Here is a 21,367-nt window from a genome sequence, read left to right as displayed (position 1 = left end):
TGATGAGGCGATTCATTTGACTTGCGCAATCGATGCTGGGAGCTCGTTTCTACTTCCATAATCATTGTCTTTGACCCATTTATTCTCGCTAGATCGGCGACAGTAAGTGGAGCGTTTCCCGCGGCTTCTTCGATTAGAATATGTATAATTCCTACACTGCTCGAGCGTAGCAAAAAGTTCACTGGCGAATTGCTTCTCCGAAAGAGAGAAGCTCTGCTTTGCATTCGTGAAGTCGATTATATAGGGCGACCACTGTTCAGCTAAAACGGAGTGAATGAGAGGAATCATATAGAAACGATGAGTTTTGGGTAAAAGAGAGAAAACATTGTCGATATGAGTCAACTCGAGCTAGAAAGACTTGTTTGAGAGAGAGAGAGACTTGTATGTATTGACTCGTTTTCATTCGAACATCAAATCAACTTAGAAAATCTCGTCTATTATGATGATATATTGTAATTACGATTAACAACGTAAGTGGTACATGAGAACAAAATCAATAGACACTAGGCAAGCGACACCTTGAGGCAATTGCCATCATCAAGTGATCGCCGCTAGGTGATCTTGGCTCGGCCAGTGGTTGGCTTTGTTGGAACTAGTCCTTGTGCTCCACAGACATTTCACTGGTGAGCATTTGTTGCTAATCCAACTCAAGACGCACTCCAAATGATCAATTGCAAAATATGTTGGTATCTGCGATATCACATTATTAGAATATATTGTGCAATCTCTTTTTAAGTGATCGGTTTCTTTTCTAAGAAGAAACTCCCAGTTGTTCATGCATTTCTTTGGGTGGCCCTGGACTTGCATGATGATTAAACATTGCCATAGTCCCTATCTTGTTATCAATTGTCGAATATTGCAGTCGGTTATCTATGAGAATCGTTGAACATATTTATGACAGTGCTTTGGTGAAGCCTTTATACCCTCTCGATTGTCGACTGCCCCTCCATTCATGGAGAACAACTCTCGCATTTTTGTCGTCCAGTGACCTTTGACGTCACTGGCGCCATGCCGTGGGGGTTCAATGGTGACTATGTCGTGGTCCGGGCAGAACGAGCTACGTTAATTCTTCGTTCTTTCCCTAGAAGCTTAGCAGATGTAACCTCCGTATGAATACTTAATCAGGGAATCTAATACCTCCAACGAAATGTAGACCGTCGGATTTGATAGGTCGTGACGGTGAGATCCGTCCTTGCGTGAGACGATAGGGAGCGACAAGATCTCGGTCGGCGATTCAGAAAAGTTTCGTCCACAGCTCCCGCCTTTCGAAAAAGCAGAAAAAACACTCCCTCCCCAACTGCACTCCACTCATCAAAATTGCTTTGAAAAATGTCTTCTCTCTCTCTGTCCCCTTTCAAAAGGGGGCTTGGGCAAATGGCAAGAGCCAAGAATCTTCAGCTTCATAAAGAAGCAAAAAGTACCATCTTGACAAGCAAAGCACAAAAGAGCCTCAGCTTAAGCAAAGAGCCCTATTAGTATTAAAGCAGCTGCTTCCACTTCAAGTTAAGAATTACAACCCCCCTCCCTTCATCTCCACTCTCTCTTTCTCTCACTAGAACCTCCATCTGCCCCACAAGAGAGAGAGAGAGAGAGAGAGAGATGCAACATCATCTTGCGCAACTTGGGATCAGTTAACCCACATCATCATCAGCTGCCCGACCACTATGGCCACCGTTCGGAAGCTGGTCGTGGAGGTGGTGGAGGCCGTCAGCCTCTCCCCCAAGGACGGCCAGGGCACGTCCAGCCCTTACGTGGTCGCCAACTTCCACGGACAGCGCAAGCGCACCCGCACCGCCGTCAAGGATCTCTGCCCCCGGTGGAAAGAGGTCCTCGAGTTCGTCGTCCGGTCCCCCGACAGCTACGGCAACGCGCTCGAGATCGACGTCCTCCACGACAAGGCCCACGGCCCCACCACCCGCAACAACTTCCTCGGCCGCGTCCGCCTCAGCTCCTCCCAGTTCGTCTGGAAGGGCGAGGAGGCCCTCATCTACTACACTCTCCGCGGCAAGGGCTGGTTCAGCTGGGTCCAGGGCGATCTCGGTTTGAAGATCTATTACACGGTTGAGCTCCCGCCGCCGCCTCCGCCTCCGCCGCTGCCTCAGCCCCCGGCGGAGGAAGCGAAGCCGGCGGAAGCCGACGCGCCACAGCCACCGCCGCCGGAGTCTGCCGAGCAGCCGCAGCCTCCACCAGATGGGGCGGCAGCTGCTGGTACCACGTCTGAAGCCACACCGCCTGCTGAGGGCGAAAAGCCCGGTGAAGAGGCACCTAACAAAGATGTGCCGCCGCCCGCGCCACCATCTACTGAAAATGCTCCTCTAGACGTCGAAACTACTGCCGAGGCCAAGCCGCCGGAAACAGCAGAGGCAAATCCAGAGGACTCGCAAGTGCCGCCACCGTCGCCGGCACCCTCACGAACTTCCAAGGAGACCGAAATGGATGCAGCATCCCAGTGGGTGCCTCCACCGTCGCCGGCACCCTCACGAACCTCCACGGAGACCGAAATGGATGCAACATCGCAGTTGGTGCCTCCACCGCCGCTGGCGGCGGCTTCTGTCTCGCGAACAGCCTCCCAAGTAAAATTCGCGGGGATGAATAGTTATCATCCTCCGCCGCCGAGGCAGCCGATGAGCAGGACCTACACAATGGATTCGCTGGACAGCATGGTCATGGAAAAGGAGCGTTCGTCGTTCGATCTGGTGGAGAAGATGCACTACCTCTTCGTCAGGGTGGTCAAAGCCCGGCATCTGCCGACCAACGGCAGTCCCGTCGTGAAGATCGTCGTCTCCGGCGCTCACGTCATGTCCAAGCCCGCGCGCAGGAGCGCGTCCACCGCTTTCTTCGAGTGGGACCAGACATTCGCTTTCGGCCGCGATGCCCCCGGCGAGTCCTCCGCCATCTTGGAAGTCTCCGTGTGGGACCCGCCTTCCGCCGACGTGGCGGGCCACAAGTTCTTCGGTGGCATCTGCTTCGATGCCGCAGAGATCCTCCTGCGGGACCCGCCGGACAGCCCGCTGGCCCCGCAGTGGTACCGGCTGGAAGGGGGCGGGGTCAACTATGCTGACCTGATGCTCGCCACGTGGATCGGCACCCAGGCCGACGAGTCCTTCCCCGACGCATGGAAGACCGACACCGCCGGCGACGTGAACGCGCGCGCCAAGGTGTACCAGTCGCCGAAGCTCTGGTACTTGAGAGCCACCGTGATCGAGGCTCAGGGCGTCTTGCCGTCGACCCCGGGGGCGGCGTTGAGGGATACCTCGTTTCAGATCAAAGCGCAGCTCGGATTCCAAATGCAGAAGACGAAGGTCTCCGTCGCCCACGACGGCTCCCCGTCATGGAACGAGGACTTGCTGTTTGTGGCGGCGGAGCCATTCGGCGATAACCTCATCTTCACCATAGAGAACCGGCTGCCCAGAGGGCCAGTCGAGATCGGCAGGGCGCCCGTCCCTCTCATGGCCATCGAGAGGCGTGTCGACGACCGTCAAGTGGCGTCGCAGTGGTTCACGTTCATGGACGGCGAGACGAACATGTTCAAGGGCAGGGTCCACCTGAGGCTGTGCTTCGACGGGGGATATCACGTGATGGACGAGGCGGCGCACGTCTGCAGCGACTACCGGCCCACGGCGAGGCAGCTTTGGAAGCCGCCGATCGGAATGGTGGAGCTCGGGATCATTGGCTGCAAGCACTTGCTACCGATGAAGACGGTGAACGGCAAGGGATCCACGGACGCGTATTGCGTGGCGAAGTACGGCCCCAAGTGGGTCCGGACACGGACCGTGTGCGACACGCTGGATCCCAAGTGGAACGAGCAGTACACGTGGAGGGTCTACGACCCGTGCACGGTCCTGACGATTGGAGTCTTCGATAGCCGGGGAGCGTCCGAGCCGGACGGTCCCCTGGAAGCCCCGCCTCCTGACTGTCGCATCGGCAAAGTACGGATACGTATATCTACGCTCCAGGCCAACAGGGTGTACCGCAATTTGTATCCGTTGCTCGTGCTGTCGAATGCCGGCTTGAAGAAAATGGGGGAAGTGGAGATCGCCATAAGGTTCGCGCGGACGGCTCCGACGCTCGACGTCCTGCACGTGTACTCGCAGCCTCTGCTGCCACTGATGCATCATGTCAAGCCCCTAGGAGTGGTCCAGCAGGAGTTGCTGAGGAGCGCCGCGGCGAGGATCATGGCCGCGCATTTGTCTCGATCCGAACCGCCGGTCAAGCGCGAGGTGGTGCTGTACATGCTCGACGCCGACTCGCAGGCGTTCAGCATGCGCAAGGTGCGCGCGAATTGGTTGAGGATCATCAACGTGCTTGCCGGGCTGATCGATGTGGTCCGCTGGATTGAGGACACGCGCGGGTGGAAGAACCCGACAGCCACGCCGCTCGTGCACGCGCTGCTGATCATGCTGGTCTGGTTCCCGGATCTGATCGTCCCCACGATAGCATTCTACGTGTTTGTGATCGGGGCGTGGAACTACCGGTTCCGGGGCCGGTACCCGGTCCCGCACTTCGACCCAAGGATGTCTCTGGCCGACACTGCAGACCGCGAGGAGCTCGACGAGGAGTTCGACCAGGTGCCGAGCAAGAGTCCACCGGAAGTCGTGCGGGTGAGGTACGACAAGCTGCGCGCAATCGGGGCGCGTGTGCAGACGATGCTTGGGGATCTCGCCACGCAGGGGGAGAGGGTGCAGGCGCTGGTGACGTGGCGCGACCCGAGGGCCACGGGGATCTTCATCCTTCTGTGCTTCATGGTGGCGGTGATACTGTACTTGGTGCCGACGAAAATGGTGGCGATGGCGTCGGGGTTCTATTATTTCCGGCACCCGATATTCCGGGACCGGATGCCGGCACCGGCTTTGAACTTCTTCCGGAGGTTGCCTTCGCTTTCTGACCGAATGATGTAGGAACACTTGAAAAGCGAGTCCATGCTCGGTGAGGCTTATTTTCGTTCACGCATATACAGAGCACATCACTTTACTAGCTTAAAGCATCAGCCCCTCTTGTCATTTTCTTATTTAGTTCTCTCTCTCTTCCTCTTGCCTTTGCCAGTAGCTATTGTAATCATTCGAATTTGGACATCTTTCCCTTGTCCACCACTTGAGATGAATATGTAGCCGAGATTTGTTTTTCAGGCATGATGAGCGGATCACATTTAAGTTTCTTATGTACCAAGAGAATATGGAAATTCTATGCTCTTACAGCATCTTCATATCCACAAACTGACACAGATTAGGCATTGCTTCAGCAATTTGCACTCTAGTGACTTTGCTGTACTGTAGCTGTAGGAATGCCTCCCAATCAAGGTCATGCCAATTGAACAATGCCATTGCACAGGGACCTAGATGCACATGTACACTCGAACACAACCTCAGGATGGATTTCCTAAGCACTCTGTCAGATAGGCGAGATTGTGCGAGAGAGAATAGCACTGGTGTTTATGCCAACTTGGCCCAATGAAAAGGTCTATAACACGTTCAAGGTCAGGGTGGGTGACTACCCAGCAAACTTTTTGTAGTTACTCAATGGAAGTCCACTTCTGCAAAAGTGCAGTTAAAATCCAGATGAGGTCAGATTAAGTTCTTTCAGTTCAGTCCCTTTTTTGGTCAATCAGAGAGATTACTGTATCCTATCCTACACAGGTTAGATACTTCTTGATGTCCTTGAAGCAGTACTCCATGGGCAGACCATTATTCCCTGAACGGTACATTAAACCATCAAAATTGCTGAACCTATGCCTCCTACCCATCTATATAGCTCTGATTACTACTAAAATGTGAGAGAACAAGGTCCTTCCCACAGTTTAAGGTTAAAGCTCGACAGAAGAAGAGAGGAGAATAAAAACTCTTCTACAAAATTGAACTCCATATAATATGTATAACGAAGCACTAAGTACATCATGCATCAGTTCTCGTCCTGAAGTTATTCACAATATTTGGTAAGGCAAAATGGCTGGCATCAAAGATAAGAAAGAAACATCAATAACTCCAGCTGGGGTGGTTTATGCATAAACACACTGCACTATGAGTCCACGACCAGCTAAGCGGGAAACATTTATCAGGACGCACTATGCTTTGTCAGCTGCAGCAACTTCTATAGGGGAAGGTTTCTCAGAAGTCTCGCTGTTCTTAGCCTCGGCCTCCTTTATTTTCCCCAAAATATATGCTTTCTTCTCCAGAAGAGCTTCGATTTTGCCATTGATCTTCTCAAGCTTAGACTTCAACTTACCACTGTCCTCGTACTTGTCCTTCCCGCTTTCTTTCTTCTTTTCGCACTTATCCTTCTCATCTTTCCCCTTCTTTTCCTTCCCTTCCTTATGTTTCCACTTCTTCTTCTTCTCCGCTTCTCCCTCCAACTTGCCTAGATCCTCTTCTACAGTGACTTCCCTCGACACGACATCAGGGCATCCTTCTGTCTTCTCATCCTCCTTCAAACCATCACTGCCTCCTTTTTCCTCATCGGTTTTGTCCATGTGCTTCTTCTCTTTCTTCTTTTTATCTTTTTTCTTCTCCTTTTTCTCTTCATTTTCCGTATCTTCAGCTTCTGTTCCCTCACCAGAGCCAGAGCACTTCTTGTCCTTCTTCTTCTTCTTCTCTTTCTTGTCTTTCTTTTTCTTCTCGCCTTCATCTTCCTCATCAGCTTCAGGTTTCTTCTTCTTTTTTTCCTCTTTCTTATCCTTTTTCTTTTTCTCTTCCTTCCCCTTCTCCTTTCCATCTACTATTTCCTTGCTTTTCTCTTCTTTCTTGGTCTCTTCATGCTCCTCAAGTTTGTCGCTTGATTCACCATGACATTCTTTCTTCTCCTCATTCGCAACCTTCTCTCCATCTTTCGTTATTTCCTCTTTATCTTCATTTCTCGTCTCCTTCTCCACATAGTTTAATTCCTCCCCTGCCTCGTCTTTTTGTTCCTTTGCCATGTCTTCCTTCTGGTGCGGTGGATTGGCTCTCTGAATGAACTCGTAAGATGATTCAACCTCCTCAATCTTCTCTTCCTTGAAGTCAATAATCAAGACATCCTTGGTTTCTGCTTTGGCATTGAGTTCTTCATTTTTCACTGGTACTTCTCCTTTGACGGTGGATACGCATTTCCCTTCCATGGTGATTGCCTTGCTGAAGTTCAAGATTTGAGCTGCCGTCCCTAAATTCACAAGGGCAAAGGCACAGTTAAGCCACTGATAATCCAAGAAGTAATCTAATGCGGGTGATTATGCAACATGTCACAGGCGACACTGAAAGAGCATTAATAGACAAAGAAGTTTGGCATCCTCATGCTAGCAAGAAACTGACGTTTATGAAGAACAATCAACAAGCAAATGTAGAGATTTGACAAAGATTAAATTGGTAAGAAATGCAATCGGAATGTATGGAACGTCTGGGGATCAGAACTTCGGTTTCAAGTTTATACACCGGTAATTGTGCTCAAATGGTGATTCGCCTGGCCTACTTTAGCTAGCATAAGCCCAAGTGAGAACTTCTCCAATCCAGAGATTCAGCATGATAACGAATCCTCTGACTACAACCCAAAAGTCGGGGAGTGTATCTTATAGAATTAACGAGCAACTGGGAATTGCAGGATTAGATCATGACAAACTAACTAGCCAATCAAGCAAAATATAACAGACAACATAAGCAGAAAGTAACCAATGCCGGCGAAAACCAGAAGGGAAAACCAGCTCGTAAAGCTATGCCTCGCACCGAATCATCCCAACCTCAGCAATTCCCAAACAACTAAAACCACCCAACAAAGCATTAGGACAGAGCTAACCAAAAAAACGTAACTTTGATGGAAGCAAAGACTGACATCAATTAAGTTCGTAAATCAGTCCGAACAAAGACTGGCCAAAGTTCAACAAAGAATCAGCGAAGATCTCTGTTCTGTCTCAGTTCCGAAATCATCAAACACATACCCGCGACAACGAATGAGGGACTAAACTCTAATGCAAGAACCAAGAAAACAGAGCATCCAACAGACACGGCCGGCGACAAAGAATCGGAAGCCCGTGTTCTTGCGTACCTTGGCGTCTTCTCCGATGAAGGGCGATCGATCAAGAAAATCCAGCGAGCCTCTCGGGTTTCCTCAGGATGCAGGGGATGCAAGATTCGCTCCTTTGACATCGGATCGAAGCCTTAAATAGACAGAGAACGTGAATTGGAGAAGGCTGCGGATTGGGTCGTGAAGGGAAGTGGGGTCGCATGCACAGAGAGGCGAGGGAAAGTGCAGGGCAAGGAACGCGGGAGGCACGCGGCCCCCGACACGCAGCGAAGTCGGTTGCTCTCTTTTTCGCGCTGTTTGAGGATAAAGAAATCTAGGAACAAAGATGTCGAATCTATAAAGCTTCTCTGTAGGCGACTCGTGGAAGGAGGGGACCATGTGACTGGCCGACCTACCTGGCGGACTGGCTGGAGAGGTGACGGTCGGTTGCCGCCCTGCGACTTGGAATCGGATTGGACAGGTCCAGTTTTCAGTCCATCCAGTGTAGATCTTGAAACTAGTAATTCGTTTATTTATTTTTCTGTTTTTCTTAATTTTTGTAAATTGGAGTTTTCCAACATTAAGTTTTTTTTTTTTTTAATTTTTGGTCAGAAAAAAATAATTTATTAATTGAGCAGTTTCAAAATAAAAAATTCAGAAACTTTGATCGATCCACCATTCGATGTAAAGAACTGAGAATCACTTAAAACCAAATTGTTCAATTAAGTCCAATGAGATCAAGATTGATGTGCGGAGAAGGTGGAGGACATGTCTCAATCTTATGTTTATCTTTCGCCATCTACAAATGGTGCAATGATAGCATCTCGAAAGATTGAGGGTCTTTGCTGGTCCTTAACCGCTAAGCAAACGGTGAACGTGTAGGTGGGAAAGATCTTCCTAAAGATATGATGTTATACCAACACTTCACAGCCTTCCTTTCACTGATTTTTTTTTTTAAATCACACCTCTCTCAATATTAAAAAAAATGGTATTAATGTTGGACTTCCTAATATAATATTAAAGTCAAGTTCTATCTACCCATAGGTCAAATTTCTGCATGCTAATCTCAATCTGAGCCTGTACGTATACATTGTCTCTCTTCATTTATAAACTTAAACTTTTAGATTGTACATCATTCAAAAAATTTATTGAGCCTCGTAAAGACATGTTTTGAAGTTTTTTTTTTTTTTCCTTTTGTGGTAAATGCCGTAGTTATTATGGCATGATTTTACTCATGTGAGTCGCCAATGTCCCAACACCACCTAATTTAGCACAATCATGAAAAATCTATTTAAAGAGTAATGATTAACGGAGCGACTTTTGTTAAAATTATCCTTATATATTAGTATGTGAAATTGAGTACTCATAACTATGACCGCACATGGGTTTAACCCAGGAGATTGCTGTCCAGATAGCACATGCCCACTTCTGCTGTGCCGAACAGATATGCTTGGTCCGGGAGATTGCTTGCTAGTTGCTACCCAGTTAGCTAGCCCATTCTCCCTCTTGCTGTCCAAGGAAAAGGAACAATTGCTATTGGTTTGATTGCGGAGTAGACAATTCTTACTTCATGTTCCCTGGCTTCCAAGTTCCAGTACCTGCAGCACAAGTATTAATTTATACAGCAAGTCAATTTCCGCTGGGGCCGCCTGTTAGGGATTTACTTTAATAATGAACGACGCTCCTCGGAAATTCAATACATTATAATAAGAAGAAGATGAAAAAAATAAAAAAAATAAAGTCAATCAATCGAAAAATCGGAAGGGATGTTTCATGATGGAACCCACGCCCCAATAACGATGGCAACCCTTGAAGAGCAAGTTCCTGGGCACGCAAGCCAGTTGACTTTTCCGGCGCAAACCTTATTCAACGAACCGAAGGCATGAGAGTGTCGGTTCGTTTCGGAGAGCTTTTGCCAAATGCCTGGGAACGCAAAGTACTTTGAAGTCAAAGTATTTCATGTAATGCAAATTATGTTTGGTATATAATATATGCTTTGGATTTTCCGTACAGAATGTTCAAAATAGAGAAGAAAAAGAAAACGACGACGGAGAGAGCAAACGACGAAGGAAGCAAACCTGGAGTAATCGGAGCCGGCGAGGATAGAACCTTTGAGGTGAGCACGAACTTGGATCTTGTGCGACCTTGGGTGGCCTAGGCAAGGCGAGGCTAAGAGTTGCACGACCTTGATGGCCCTCACTTGAGATCGCGTGGCCTAAGGCGAGGTGAGGTTGAGCAAAGCCCAATCTCGCACAACCTTTAGTGTTCCAAGTGAGGAGAGGCCGAGGGTCATGCTACCTCGGCAAGAATCTACTGTGACAGGTGAGTTTGGTGGTTCAGAGAGACGATGAATAATAGGAATTGATGGCAAAACAAGAATACAAAATAAGGGGAATGTTGGGATGAAAAAAAAAAAAATCATCTATCTCTAAATAGCATTCTAAAAACGTTTAAAGTCAAATGCTGGGTGAGAATTGCATTGAGTGAATGGACTTTCAAAATGCTAATTTGGCTCTAAGCAATTCGGGAATATTGAACTAAACACCACAACTTTCATACAAGGTCTTTGTAGAGGCCCAAAGTCATTTGGGAATAATCTACGAAACACACTAAATATACACATGCAAATATCATTTCTTAAAAGTACATTAAAATAATTCAGCATAACAATAATGGAAATTGTCCAACGATGTCATAATTTTGTGTCAATTGTATTATAAGCCAAAAAAATCCTACATTGTATAAAAAGAACTACTTAAATTACAACAATTTGCAAAAATAGCGTATCTAATAACTTAGTTTAGTTGCTAATGTATGCTACATAATAAGAATAAACAAGAATAGCTTAAATTTTTGGGGGAATATGAAATGAAATAATCGGATTCTGGGCATAAAAGTGATTCTTGACGTGTGAAGAGTTCCAAATCGAAGTACTTTAACTAAAATATGAAACACCATGGGTTTAGTTTAGTTTACTCTAAAAGAACGAGTAATTTTCTGTAAGTTCAGCAATCGTGATTAAGGCGGAATTTTGATTTAGAATTTGAGTAAGTGCTTATTTTACGTGAGTACGATTATTTACTGATAGAAATAAATACTAGAACATTGTAAAAAAGAAAATGGCCAATTCAAATTGATAGCTCTAATCACCATTAAAACGTGAGAGAACAAGTGCTTCCCACGATCTGAGATTACTGCTCTATAGAGGAAGAGAGAAGAGTAGAACAGGAAGCGGAGCGTGCAGAAGAGACATCCACTCCACATAAAATGTACAGCGAAAGTAGCAGTACATCCTGAAGTAAAATTCACAAGATAGATAGGGACAATATGGATGGCATCAAAGAGAAGAAACATCAATGATTCCAACCGGGTGGTTTATGCATAAACAGTAAACACACTGCACTACGAGTCTGCGACTGAGCAATGTTGATATAAGCTAAGCAGGAAACGTTTATCAGGACGCGCTATGCTGTATCAGCTGCAGCAACTTCTTTAGGGGCAGCCGGCTTCTCAGGAGCTTCGCCGTTCTTCGCCTCGGCATCCTTTATCTTCCCGGAGATAAATGCTTTCTTCTCCAGGAGAGCTTCGATTTTGCCATTGATCTTCTCAAGCTGATGCTTCAACTGACCAATATCCTTGTGCTTGTCCTCCCCGCATTCTTTCTTCTTTTCGCACTTGACCTTCCTCTCTTTCCCCTTCTTTTCCTTCCCTTCCTTATGTTTCCCCTTCTTATTCTTCTCCGCTTCTCCCTCCGACTTGCCGAGATCCTCTTCTACGGTGACCTCTCTCGACACGACATCAGGGCATCCTTCTGTCTGCTCCTCATCCTCCTTCAAATCATCACCGCCTCCTCCTTCCTCGTCGGTTTTGTCCACGTGCTTCCTCTCTTTATTCTTTTTGTCTTTCTTCTTCTTCTTCTTCTCTTCCTTTGCCTTATTTTCAGTTTCCGTTCCCTCACCAGATTCAGAGCACTTCTTGTCCTTCTTCTTCTTCTTCTTCTCTTTCTTGTCCTTTTTCTTCTCCTCTTCTTCTTCCCCATCAGCCTCAGGTTTCTTCTTCTTCTTTTCCTCTTTCTCGTCCTTTTTCTTTCTCTCTTCCTTTCCCCTCTCTTTTCCGTCTACTATCTCCTTGCTTCTCTCTTCTATCCTGGTCTCTTCATCCTCCTCAAGTTTGTTGCCTATTTCGTCACAACATTCTCTCTTCTCCTCCTTCAAAACCTTCTCTCCATCTTTCGTTACTTCCTCTTTGTCTTCATCCCTCATCTCCTTCCCAGCATAGTCTAATTCCTCCCCTCCCTCAGCTTTTTGTTCCTCTGCCATGCTTTCCTTCTGGTGTGGAGGATTGGATCTCTCAATGAACACGTAAGGTGATTCAGCCTCTTCAATCTTCTGTTCCTTGGAGTCACTTATCAACACCTCCTCTGGTTCTGTTTTGGCATTGAGCTCTGCATTTTTCACTGGTACTTCTCCTTTTATGGTGGATTTGCATTTCTCTTCCATGTTGATTTCCTTGCTGAAGTACAATATTTGAGCTCCTGTCCCTGAATTTCACAAAGGCAAAGGCACAGTTCAGCCACTGAGAATCCACGAAGTAAAATCTAATGCAGCTGATTATGCAACATTCCACAGGTGACACTGATAGAACATCATCAGGCAAAAGAAGTTTGGCATCCTCATACACTATCAGATACCAATGAAATGAGGAACAATCAATTAGTAAACGAAGAGACACGAAACATGTAGGAATCAGAACTGCAGTTTCCAGTTTGTACGCCGTTGATTGTCTTCTAATGTGGATTCACCCGGCCTATTCTAACTAGCATAACCAATCCAGAGATTGAACATGATAACGAACCCTCTGATTATAATCCAGTAAATCAGGGTGTGCATCTCGTAGAATTAATGAATCACTATGATTTAGAGGATAAGATAATGACAACACAGAACCAAAGGAGCAATTGCTGGTTAAACCCAGAAGGGAAGACCAGCATGTCAAGCTGTACCTTGCACCGAATTATCCCAACCTCAGCAATTCCCAGCCAATTTAAACCACCCAACAGAGCATTTGCACGGAGCTAACCCAAAAAACGTAACTTCGATTGAAGCAAAGACTGACGTCAACTAAGCTCGTAATTAAGCTCGTAATCAAAGTTCAATGTCCGCATAACTGGCCAAAAGGTTCAACGGAGAATCAGCCAAAATCTCTGTTCTGTCTTTGTTCCGAAATCATCAAACACAGACCCACGCCAACGAACCAGCGACTAAATCTAATTCAAAACCAAGGATCTAACAGACACCGACGGCAACAAAGAATCATAAGTCCGTTTTCTTGCGTACCTTTGCTTCTTCTCCGACGAAGAGTGATCGATCAAGAAATCTAGAGACCCTCGGGTTTGCTCAGGATGTTGGGGATGCAAAGTTCGCTCCTTCGACATTAGATTGAAGCCTTAAGTAGACAAAAATACGAATTGGAAAAGGTCGCGGATTGGGTCGTGAAGTAAAGTGGGGTCACATGCCGAGGAGGAAATTCCAGGCAAGAACGCGCAAGACACGCAGACTCGACTCGCACCGTCGTCGGTCGCTCTCTTTCCTGCGGCTAAGGACAAGAAAAACTAGGATCTTTAAGCCTCTCTATACGCGGCTCGCGGAAGGAGTAGGACCATGAGACTGGTCGATGTACCCAGAGGACCGCGCGTTGCAGATGGAGGGTGCTGAGTAAACTGGAGGAAGAGGAGGAGGAGGAGGAGGAGGAAAAGGACATGTCCCAATTTAATGCTTCTCTTCTGTCATTGTCAAACGACGTGACAGCAACCCGAAGGACGAGGTCTTTGCCGGTCCTTAGCGGTTAAGCAAACGGTGCATGTGTAGGCGATGAAGATCTTTCCTAAGATTAGGTTGTGTCAGCTTCTTCCACGGCCCTTCCGTCCATTGAATTCCCTTACCCGAAAGGTGTGTACAGGAGCAAGAAAGCCAACGCAGAAGTCTTTCTTGGGCTTTTGTAAAAAGACAAGACGGCGCAGATTCATAGACCCTATTGCTCAATCCCATTGTGTACGTCCAGCAATGGAGAGAGGATCTCTAGAAAAAATAGCAGACTGATGGAGCAACCTTATTAGGACCATCACAACCGGATGTCGAGAGGAGTATCCATGAGCACCGGTGCTCTCCTTCGAGGTGGAAGCTTAGTTTAGCACAATGGAGAGAGGATCTCTAGAAAAAGTAGCAGACTGATGGAGCAACCTTATTAAGACCATCACATCGGTATGTCGAGAGGAGTATCCCATGAGCACCGGTGCTCTCGTTTGAGGTGGAAGCTTAGGGCGCCTTTGGTAATTTCGGGAATAATTTCTAATTAGAAATTATTCTTTTTTATTTTGTTTTCGAAAAAAAAAATTAAAACATTTTAAGTCGTTTTAAACTATTCAAAATTTTAATTCTCATGAAATAGAATTAATTTTAGTATCGTTCTCAAAATTTCCACTTCAATCATTTTTTAAATTTTTAAAAATAATATTATTACTTTTTTTCTTCTTTTCATTTTTTCCTTTCTTTCTCCTCCTCTTCTTCTTTAAGGTAGCTGGTCGCAGGTCGCCGGCTTTGGAATCACCAACGACCGGCCAAACGAGGGCTGACAACCTCACCAGAGCGTGATCGGCCTTGAGATGACCCCGATCGATGGCATTATCGACGCACGATGTAGGGACCAATCTCGTTCATGAGTTGAAAGCATGGGAACGGTAATATTAGTTCAATTGCAAAATACATTCCAAACCTCATTTGATTTAGTCCATTGCGTCGTGGTGTAATTGTGGAAACCTAATGTAAAGTTGTTGTCCTTTATTTGTTAAGGTCTCAAAAGGCGAGCCTTAGCTAGGCGAGCAGCCCCGCCTAAATTTAGCAAGGTTGAGCTCACCTAACTGCCGGTGGGGCTTAACCTCGCCGAGCCACCGTGAGGTCAGCCTCGCTTTGGCCGACCAACACTGACCTCGCGATGGCCTGGTGAGGTTGAGCCCTGCCGGCGGCTAGGCCAAGCCTCCCCACTCGCCGGACCGATCACCGACAACCCATGGCAAAAAAGGTAGGGCAACTCGGACAACACAAAGAAACAGTAATTAGATGGCCTATGAAGTACCGACACTTTCCAAGAGTCTTCATGTAGAAAGTGCCCAGGCCATCGAACACTTTGACACGTGTCCGACACTCTCCGACATTCTTTAACACTTGATCAACACGTGTCAAAAATCCGACACTCAATCAACTTTTGACACCCTCCGACACTTGAGTCGGAATTCTGACATATGAGTTTCTGACAAGTGATTCGATATCAATGTCAATTTTTAAAATTTAATAAATGAGGTTAAAATATATATATGTAGAAAAATAAAACATAATAATAAAAATAATAAATAGAGAAAAAAAAACATAATATTATCTTCTCTTCGACTCCCACTTTTCGTGATACACAATTCACCCCTTAAGTCTTTTTTTCTCATCTTTTAACATATCTAACATGTGAGTCCGAATATGGATTACTTGTTTTTTTTCTAAGTTTTATGAATCATTGAAATAGAATTGAATTTGTCAAATTAAAATAATGAATGATATTAATAAATGACAGATTAATATTTGTAGTGTATATTCATTCTAGGCTTATTTATTTATTTATGAATGAATTTAATTAAAATTAATTTGATTGAAGTAATCACATATATAAAAATATATATTTAACGTGCCCCAACGTGTCGAATTCTTTTTTTTTATATAAACGATGTGTCGTGTCGTGTCAAGTTGTGTGTCGCGTGTCAGTGTTGGTGCTACTTAGCAAACGGCAACAGCGATGGCGACGACGGCAATTAAAGAAGAAGAAAAAAGGAAGAAGAACAAGAAAAAAAAAAAGAAAAAGAGAACAAATAGGTTACTTGATTCTAGAATTGTTCCTAGGAACAAAGAATCAACTTTTTTTTACTTCTCAATTTTATTTCAAATCCACTTCCGGAAACAAAAAAATAGTAATTTGTTCCCAGAAACAAAAATTTTACTAAATAAGTTTATGTTCCAAATCTACTTCCGGAACAAAAGAATAAAAATTGTTATTGTTTGGCAAATTATCAAACAAAGCCTTAGTTTGTTGAGAGATCCAAGTAAAGGACTCCTCTTGGATCTCGAGATTGAAATCGTTTTGATGGCAGCACACCAACTAGATATCATATTGTAAGGATCGAGCTTACGTCTTAAAAAGGACATAAGATTAGTCCAATAGTTTGCTACTCAGTTAGCTCATTCCCACTTTTGTGTCCAGAAAAAGGAACTACTGGTTCGGTTATGCAATGCAGTCCCCAAAATCTAGCATGACATATATTGTAATGTATCAATTAAGAATATTGCAAAAGAAAGAAATAGAGAATTATTTATATTTCAATATATCATAATGAAGATTACATCGGCCTATTTATAGGGTATGAAATGACTAAATAAGATAATATATCAATGCGTATAATCAAATAGAAATAATCACACAATCTTGAAAGATATATAAAACCATTAGAATCATCCTAAATATATCTAACATTCCCTGCAAACTCAAGATAATGTCAACTTAAGTTTGAATACAAGTTGTCCAATGGCTAAGACGTGGCGGATGAGGCAACGTCCAGTAGCTATTCATGACAAAACTTCCAGATCTTACAAGCTGGGACCGATGAGTTTAGTAGTGATGTTGCTTCTCAGAATGATACAAAAACATCGAGAATTGAGGGGGAACAACAAGCGACCGTTGTGACTGGCTTACGAAACAATAGTTGAGTAATGTGACATATATGGCTGGTGTTGTACTATCAAGCAATCTATATGACTGGGTTGGGAATATAGTTACTAAGTGATGCGACTAACACGGCTGGCATCGGAAGAAAAGCCACCTTCATGAAAGGCTTGACTAGGTGATGATATTGTTGCAGTTGGCATTGAAACATTAACGTCATGGAATGGACTCAACTAAGTGAGAGAGAGCTCTACAGACTATGTGACGACAATATGTTGACAGGTGAATATTAGGATTTATTAAGAAAAAAGTAACAAGAAGCAAAGTTAGCTCTGGATGGGCACTTGGGTGTGCACCAGCTGCATGTGTATCCATGCATTTCAAGATCGACTAGCTCCAATACCAAGTTAAGAATATTGCGGAAGAAAGAAATAGAGAATGATTTATATTTCAATATATCATAATAGAGATTACATTAGCCTATTTATAGGCTCTATGAAACGACTAAATAAAATAACATATCAATCAAAATATGCATAATCAAATAGCGATATTTATACAATCTTGAAATATACATTAAATTATTAGAGTCATCCTAAATATCTCTAACATCAAAAGCACCTTTTTTTTTTGTAATACATACTACACGAGATGGAAAATTGGATGGTTCAAGATACATACAAGTATATATCATAATTTTCCTTACAAATATGCCAAAAAATAATCGAATCTTCAAATGACGCTATCATGATTTTGCATCAATTGTATTATACACGAGAAAAAAGCTTACATTTGACGATAGAACTTCTTAAATTACTTCATTTTCATACTTATAAAGTATTTGATAATTTAATTCTATCAATACCCCATGCTACCTAATGAGAAATCACAAGAACAATAAATTTCTAATATGAAGATGAAATAAAAATAATCATACTTCGAGCATATACATGTTATGCCATTAATTGACTAAAGAAAGGACATGAAACAAGTTCAAAATTGAAGTACTTTTATCCGACTATAATACGTCATGTTTTGTGCGTGTATAAGTTCAGCAATAGCATCAGAGACGGAATTTTGATACAAAATCTCGTAAATACCCGTGTTCGACATAAAAGTACAATTATTTTGCTAAACAGATGAATCTTACAACATGGTGAAAAAGAAAAATGGCCGGTTCAAATCGAAAGCTCTAATGGCTACTAAAACGTGAGAGAACGAGTACTTCCCAGGATCTGAGACTAAAGCTCAATAGCAGAAAAAGCGACAAGAGTAAAACAGAAAAGGGAGTGTACAAAAGTGACTCCATGCAATGTATATAACGAGGTAGTACATCAGGCATCAACTCCTGTCCTGAAGTTATTCACAAGATTGATAAAACAAAATGGCTGTGGCATCAAAGAGAAGAAACATCAATGACTCCAACTGGGCGGTTTACGCATGTAACACACTGGACTACCAGTCCAAGATCAAACATGGTCGACAGAAGCTATAGGGAAAACATCCATCAGGGAGCCACTATGCTCTATCAGCTGCTGCAACTTCTTTCGGGTCGGGCTTCTCGGAAGTCTCCCCGTTCGCGGCCTCGGCCTCCTTTAGTTTCTGGGAGAAGAATGCTTTCTTCTCCAGTTGAGCTTTGATCTTGCTATCGATCTTCTCGAGCCTCTGCTTCAGCTTGCCGATGTCCTTGTACATGGCCTCCTCTTCCTCAACGGTCTTGGGTTTCTTCTTCTTCTTCTTGTCCTTCAACTTCGTCTCTTCTTTCTTGGTCTCTTCATCCTCCTCAAGTTTGTCGGCTGATGGCTCACAACATTCATTCTTCTCCTCGTTCAAAGGCTTCTCTCCATCTTTTGTTATTTCCTCTTTGCATTCATCTGGCGTCTCCTTCTCTGCATAGATGAACTCCTCCAGTTCCTTGGCTTTTCGTTCGTTTGCCATGTCTTCCTTCCGGCGAGGTGGATTGGATCTCTCAATGAACTTTCTGAAGTTTGAGATTTAAGCTCCTTTCCCTAAATTTCACAAAGGCAAAGGCACAGTTCAGCCACTGAGAATCCAGGAAGTAATCCAATGCGGGTGATTATGCAACATTTCACAGGTAACACTGACAGGACACTACTTAGACAAGGAAGTTGGGCATCCTGGCATCCTCATGCGCTATCAAGAAACTGACGAAATGAAGACCAATCACTTAGCAAACGGAGCGATTCGACAAAGAGAAAATTCAAAAGGTAAGAAAAACAATTGGAATGCGCAGAAAATTTGTGGATCAAAACGGTCGTTTCAAGTTAGTTCACAATTCAGGCCGTGTATCCTGTTGAATTAATGAATCACTGCAATTCGGAGGGTAAGATAATGGCAAACTAAGAAGCCAATCAAGCAAAACAATCACTATAAGACGACAGGAGAAAACTATCCACACAACATAAATAGAAAGGAACAATTGCTGTGTAAAACCAGACGGGAAGACCAGCTCGTAAACAGTAACTTGCACTGAATAACTAAGCCCCTTTAGTTCCCAGCAAACTCAGCCACCCGACATAACTATTAGCACAGAGCCAACAAAAATAAATGAAACTTTGATTGAACCGAAGACTGACATCAATGAAGCTCGTAAATCAAAGTCCGAACAACGACTGGCCAAAGTTCAACAAATGATTAGCGAAGATCGCTGTCACAGTTCTGAAATCACCAAACAAAGACCCAGGACAAGAATCAGGGACTAAATCTGATGCAGAACCAAGAAATTGGAGCATCTAACAGACGCCGACACAACAAAGAACGAGAAGTCTGTTTTCTTGCTTACCTTCCCGTCTTCTCCAATGAAGAGTGGTCGATTAAGAAAAGAAGGTCATATGGAGTCGATCTAGATTTTAGAGACCCTCAGGTTTTCTCAGGATTTTGAGGATGCAAAGTTTGCTCCTTTGACATTAGATTGAGGGGCTTTAAATAGACAAAAGTTTGAATTGGAGAAGGTCGCGGATTGGATCGTGAAGCAAAGTGGCGTCACATGCAGAGAAGAAGAAAACTTCAGACGAGAACGCGTGAGACACACTGCCTTGACACACACCGACCTCGGTTGCTCTTTTTTCCACTGTTCAGGCATTTCTAGAGATCCTCCACCAGCTAGCGGGGAAGTATGACGAAGCAGTGGATAAAATATCATATCTTTAAGCTTCTCCGTAGGTATTTTTTCTCCTTAGATGAGAAGGTAAACAACTGGAGGAGGGCATGTCCAATATAATGTTTTTGTTTTGTCATTGTCAAACAACGTGATAGCAACCCAAAGGATGAGGTTCTCGCTGGTTCTTAACCATCGGGCAAATGGGCGAATGTGCAGGTGAGGAAGATCTTTCCAATGATTATTGAACCAGATCCTTGTATAGCATTCCTTTCATTGGATTCATCCCCCAAAGATGTGGACAGAAGCAAGAAAGCCGACGCATAATAACCCCAAGGAGTTCAACTCCAAAGTCTTTATCGGGCCCATAGAAAAGAGACGCCATATGTGCATAAACCCTATAGCACAGGTATTGCCACGCGATTTTACGCGCCTCAGTAGCCAATCCTCCGACGCCCTAACCTACCGCGCCCAGCAAAAACCCAGTTTAGCTCAACGAGGAAGAACCTTTTAAGAAAACAACGGTAGTCGGCAACATTAGTACGTCAAAAGGAGAAGTCATGTCTACAGGCGCTCAGTCGAGGTGGAAGCTCAGCTTGTTAAGGAAATCTTTTTGGTATTGAGATTGAAATCACTTGCTCAATGGTAGCGCACCGACGAGAGATAATACCGAAAACATGAAGCTTACCCGCATCACAACAAGCTATGAGTACAATGGCATTACGCTAATCCGCTCGCTTTGAACTAATGACTTTGCAAGCAGATGTTCTCAGTCCAGGAGATTGCTACCCAAGTTAGCTCATTCCCCGCACTTTTGCTGCTCGGAGAAAGGCGCTACTAGTTTACTTATGCAGTGCGGTCCCAGGAATCTAGCATGACGCACGTTGGCGGTTGAACCGGGGAAGACAAGCCTGTCTTTGTCGTTGACTTCTAGTTCCAGTATCAAAGCACCACCAAGCATAGACTTTTGATTCGGGGCTTATATAGGCCGCAACAAAAGATGCAAAGGGAAGGCCCAAGATGACTCCGGACGCCAACGCCCATGAAGAGCAAGTGCTGGACAGACGCAAGCCGGTCGACTGTTCCGGCCCAAACCGCATTGAACGAACTAGAGGTAAGAGACTGTCTATCCACGTGCAAATACCTCTTCTTGGTAATTACATGGGACGGGAAAATCATTATACGGTTCGGATGCGGATGGGTACATATCATCATTTTCCTTAACAAGGGATAGGTTACAGAATTCAGCGTAACCGTATCTAATTATATGAACATGAACAAATCATATTTTGACCAAATTGGTTAAAATTCACATCCGAGTAGTTTGGAGCCCCTCTTTTATCGTGTGTTCAAATCCTGCAGTTGCCCCTTGAGATTATAAAATCCCGGGTCCCCCATTGTGTAGGTTTGGCTAGTGTAGCCAATGTAGGAGTTAGTCCGGTTATATTCCGACTCGCATGCAGCGGGGTAGCGACGGTGACAAGTTCACTTAAAATAAGTAATAATTATAACTCAAATCAACATTTCGAT

General features: G+C 44.6%; 4 protein-coding genes across 4 annotated transcripts; 1 reads left to right on the top strand and 3 right to left on the bottom strand.

Annotated features, from left to right (window-relative positions):
* Positions 1–1,363: 1,363 nt before the first annotated feature.
* LOC104425281 (FT-interacting protein 7) lies at positions 1,364–5,197 on the top strand. The gene has a single exon (XM_010037932.3). The coding sequence runs from the start codon at positions 1,665–1,667 to the stop codon at positions 4,896–4,898; it is 3,234 nt and encodes a 1,077-aa protein (XP_010036234.2). The 5' UTR covers positions 1,364–1,664; the 3' UTR covers positions 4,899–5,197.
* A 639-nt stretch (positions 5,198–5,836) lies between these two features.
* On the bottom strand, positions 5,837–8,297 carry LOC104425280 (DNA ligase 1-like). The gene is made up of 2 exons (XM_010037931.3): positions 8,005–8,297; positions 5,837–7,128 (listed from the first exon to the last, which is right to left on the bottom strand). Exon 2 carries the CDS (start codon positions 7,085–7,087, stop codon positions 6,059–6,061), a length of 1,029 nt encoding a protein of 342 aa, XP_010036233.2. The 5' UTR covers positions 7,088–7,128; positions 8,005–8,297; the 3' UTR covers positions 5,837–6,058.
* A 2,817-nt stretch (positions 8,298–11,114) lies between these two features.
* On the bottom strand, positions 11,115–13,695 carry LOC120289323 (nucleolar protein 58-like). The gene is made up of 2 exons (XM_039304063.1): positions 13,299–13,695; positions 11,115–12,502 (listed from the first exon to the last, which is right to left on the bottom strand). The coding sequence occupies exon 2, from the start codon at positions 12,459–12,461 to the stop codon at positions 11,427–11,429; it is 1,035 nt and encodes a 344-aa protein (XP_039159997.1). The 5' UTR covers positions 12,462–12,502; positions 13,299–13,695; the 3' UTR covers positions 11,115–11,426.
* A 4,297-nt stretch (positions 13,696–17,992) lies between these two features.
* LOC104425278 (protein PXR1-like) lies at positions 17,993–19,725 on the bottom strand. Its single transcript, XM_039305660.1, has 2 exons — positions 19,523–19,725; positions 17,993–18,728 (listed from the first exon to the last, which is right to left on the bottom strand). The coding sequence occupies exon 2, from the start codon at positions 18,655–18,657 to the stop codon at positions 18,238–18,240; it is 420 nt and encodes a 139-aa protein (XP_039161594.1). The 5' UTR covers positions 18,658–18,728; positions 19,523–19,725; the 3' UTR covers positions 17,993–18,237.
* Between the last annotated feature and the right edge of the window lie 1,642 nt (positions 19,726–21,367).

This window comes from Eucalyptus grandis, chromosome 11 (assembly GCF_016545825.1).
Source record: "Eucalyptus grandis isolate ANBG69807.140 chromosome 11, ASM1654582v1, whole genome shotgun sequence".
NCBI classification, from domain to species: domain Eukaryota; kingdom Viridiplantae; phylum Streptophyta; class Magnoliopsida; order Myrtales; family Myrtaceae; genus Eucalyptus; species Eucalyptus grandis.
Note: the sequence above shows the minus strand (reverse complement) of the source record. Positions and strands in the feature narration are given on the sequence as shown.

Excerpts from the sequence above, each read along its gene's own strand:
- LOC104425281 (XM_010037932.3), top strand. The coding sequence starts at position 1,665 with ATGGCCACCGTTCGGAAGCTGGTCGTGGAGGTGGTGGAGGCCGTCAGC.
- LOC104425278 (XM_039305660.1), bottom strand. The coding sequence starts at position 18,657 with ATGGCAAACGAACGAAAAGCCAAGGAACTGGAGGAGTTCATCTATGCA.
- LOC120289323 (XM_039304063.1), bottom strand. The coding sequence starts at position 12,461 with ATGGAAGAGAAATGCAAATCCACCATAAAAGGAGAAGTACCAGTGAAA.
- LOC104425280 (XM_010037931.3), bottom strand. The coding sequence starts at position 7,087 with ATGGAAGGGAAATGCGTATCCACCGTCAAAGGAGAAGTACCAGTGAAA.